The 2,271-nt window shown below is 39.4% G+C and overlaps 1 protein-coding gene across 1 annotated transcript; it reads right to left on the reverse strand.

Annotated features, from left to right (window-relative positions):
- Window positions 1–1,022: 1,022 nt before the first annotated feature.
- LOC101633781 (olfactory receptor 8H1-like) lies at window positions 1,023–1,964 on the reverse strand. Its single transcript, XM_004683480.1, has one exon. It carries the CDS (start codon window positions 1,962–1,964, stop codon window positions 1,023–1,025), a length of 942 nt encoding a protein of 313 aa, XP_004683537.1.
- Between the last annotated feature and the right edge of the window lie 307 nt (window positions 1,965–2,271).

Raw genomic sequence — 2,271 nt, forward strand, 5'->3', positions numbered from 1 at the left:
AAGTGGCTTAAGCTTCCCAGTGCTGTGCTTTAACCTGCTGCGCCACCAGGGAGGGCCAGAAATTTTAACTATATTTGTGAAACCTACATAACACTCCATCTAAGAGAATAGATGGTAAGCAGTTGGTAATTTTAGGGTGTTTCTATTTACTTTTCGTTAATCAAAGTTTTCTAAACTTTCCCCAATGTTAACATCTATCACTTAAGTTGAATTTTGTGAAGCACTGAGATTTTCCTTTTTAGCTGTTTGTGTACCTGTCTGTTATCAAAAGTACTGTTATAAAACATAAGTATTTTGTTAAAAATTCTGCATTAAAATATTGCAGGAAAATAAGTCTAATTAATGGACAATCATTATTAGAAATGTCTTAAACGCTTTATATCCACCATGTTTAATCTTCACGGAAACTATGAATATGGGGGTATTTTTTTGTTCATATACAGATTAGGAACTGAGAATAAGCATCGGTGACTTATTGAAGATCTTCACTATTAAATAAGTGAAGATCATAGTGCTATAGAAGATGGTGACTGAAATGAGATGGGAGGCAGGTGGAGAGGCTTTTCTCTTCCCCAAAGCAGATCTAGTAGATTTTAATCCAGTCCCCCTGTGGCAAAACAGGTGTTCGTATTCATTCTACTACATGTCTCCTGAGCATAATGGATCAAATGATTTTTGAACCTGTTTTGGGGGTCACTAATGGAGTTCTTTTCCATACTAAAATTTTCTGAGGTTGGCATAGGCAAGGGAAATGGTCTGATATAATATAGAAGATGTCAGCTCCACTTTTTTTTTTGTGCAGCAGTTGTTTAAATCTGACAATAAGAATGAGATCTATTTCACTATTTCCATTACAATTTAGAGTTCTAAAGACATAATCCTGGAAATGTCATATTTTGTCCAGTGAGAAATGGGTCATTAATATGAGCAAATTAAAGGAGGCAGTTGTTATAGAGAGACAGTAAAGAAACACCCTACAAGGAAGAAAGAAGAGAGGAGATCAAACCTTCAGCATCACATCTTCAGTGCCTGGAGCCCTCTCTCTTCTGCAGGACTCTCAGGACAGCATTTTTCACCTCTTTGTTGCGGAGGCTGTAAATGAGTGGGTTCAGCATGGGGGTCACGATCGTGTAAAACACAGAAGCCACCTGGTCCTTTCCCAAGGAGTAGGATTTGCTTGGTTTTAAATAAGTGAAGATCATAGTACCGTAAAAGATAGTGACAGCCAAGAGATGGGAGGCACAGGTGGAGAAGGCTTTTCTCTTTCCTGAAGCAGAATTAATTTTCAGGATAGTGGAGAGAATGGACATGTAGGACACTGATATTGTGATAAGAGAGACCATGAGGGTGTACCCAGCAAAAAAGAATATCATGAGTTCAGTGTCCTGGGTGTCAGTGCAAGACAGGGCTAGAATTGGGGACGTGTCACAGAAAAAATGACGAATTACATTGGCATCACAGAAATGCAGTCTGCTCATGCAAAGCTCATTAACTAAAGAGTTTGTACAACCCAATAAATAGGACCCAGCTAGGAGAACGCAGCAGCGTCTTGTGGACATGACGACTGGGTAGTGGAGAGGATTGCAGATGGCTACGTAGCGGTCATAGGCCATGGAGGACAGAAGAAAACATTCTGCAGCACCAAACAAGATAAAAAAGTACATTTGGGTGAAACAGTTTGCATATGAAATATTCTTGTTGGAGGTAAGTAAATTTTCTAAGGTTTTAGGAGTAATAACAGTTGAGTAACTGAGGTCAATGAAAGACAGGTGACTGAGGAAGAAATACATGGGGGTGTGCAGCTGGGCATCCAGGCGGATGACCATTATCATGCCTGCATTCCCCAGCACGGTGACCAGGTAGATCAGCAGAAACAGCCCAAAGAGCACCAGCCGGATGTCCTCAGCATCTGCAAATCCCAGAAGGATGAAGTAAGTCACATCTGTGTTATTTCTTCTGTGCATTGCGCTTCACTGGTTTACCTGTGGAGAATGAGAGTTGACACTTATCAGCTATTTCTTCAAAAAGCTTTGTTTTTCCAATGCAGTCTGGATGGTGTGTTGGGGAAATTTGTTGGGGGCCCACTTCAGTGGCAATATTTGCTGGCTGTATGAAAATAGTGCCTCAATTCTAACTAACTAAAAAACAAAAAAAGATTTGTGCTTCTACATATAAGTTGACTTGTGAAATTTGTTTAGTAACTATTTTTATAATAATGAGGGGTTTGTGGAATACGATGGAATAAAATCAAAATTGATTGCCAAATAAAGA

Source organism: Condylura cristata, unplaced genomic scaffold (assembly GCF_000260355.1).
Source record: "Condylura cristata isolate star-nosed mole 26May11 unplaced genomic scaffold, ConCri1.0 scaffold00015, whole genome shotgun sequence".
Taxonomy (NCBI): domain Eukaryota; kingdom Metazoa; phylum Chordata; class Mammalia; order Eulipotyphla; family Talpidae; genus Condylura; species Condylura cristata.

Excerpts from the sequence above, each read along its gene's own strand:
- LOC101633781 (XM_004683480.1), bottom strand. The coding sequence starts at position 1,964 with ATGCACAGAAGAAATAACACAGATGTGACTTACTTCATCCTTCTGGGA.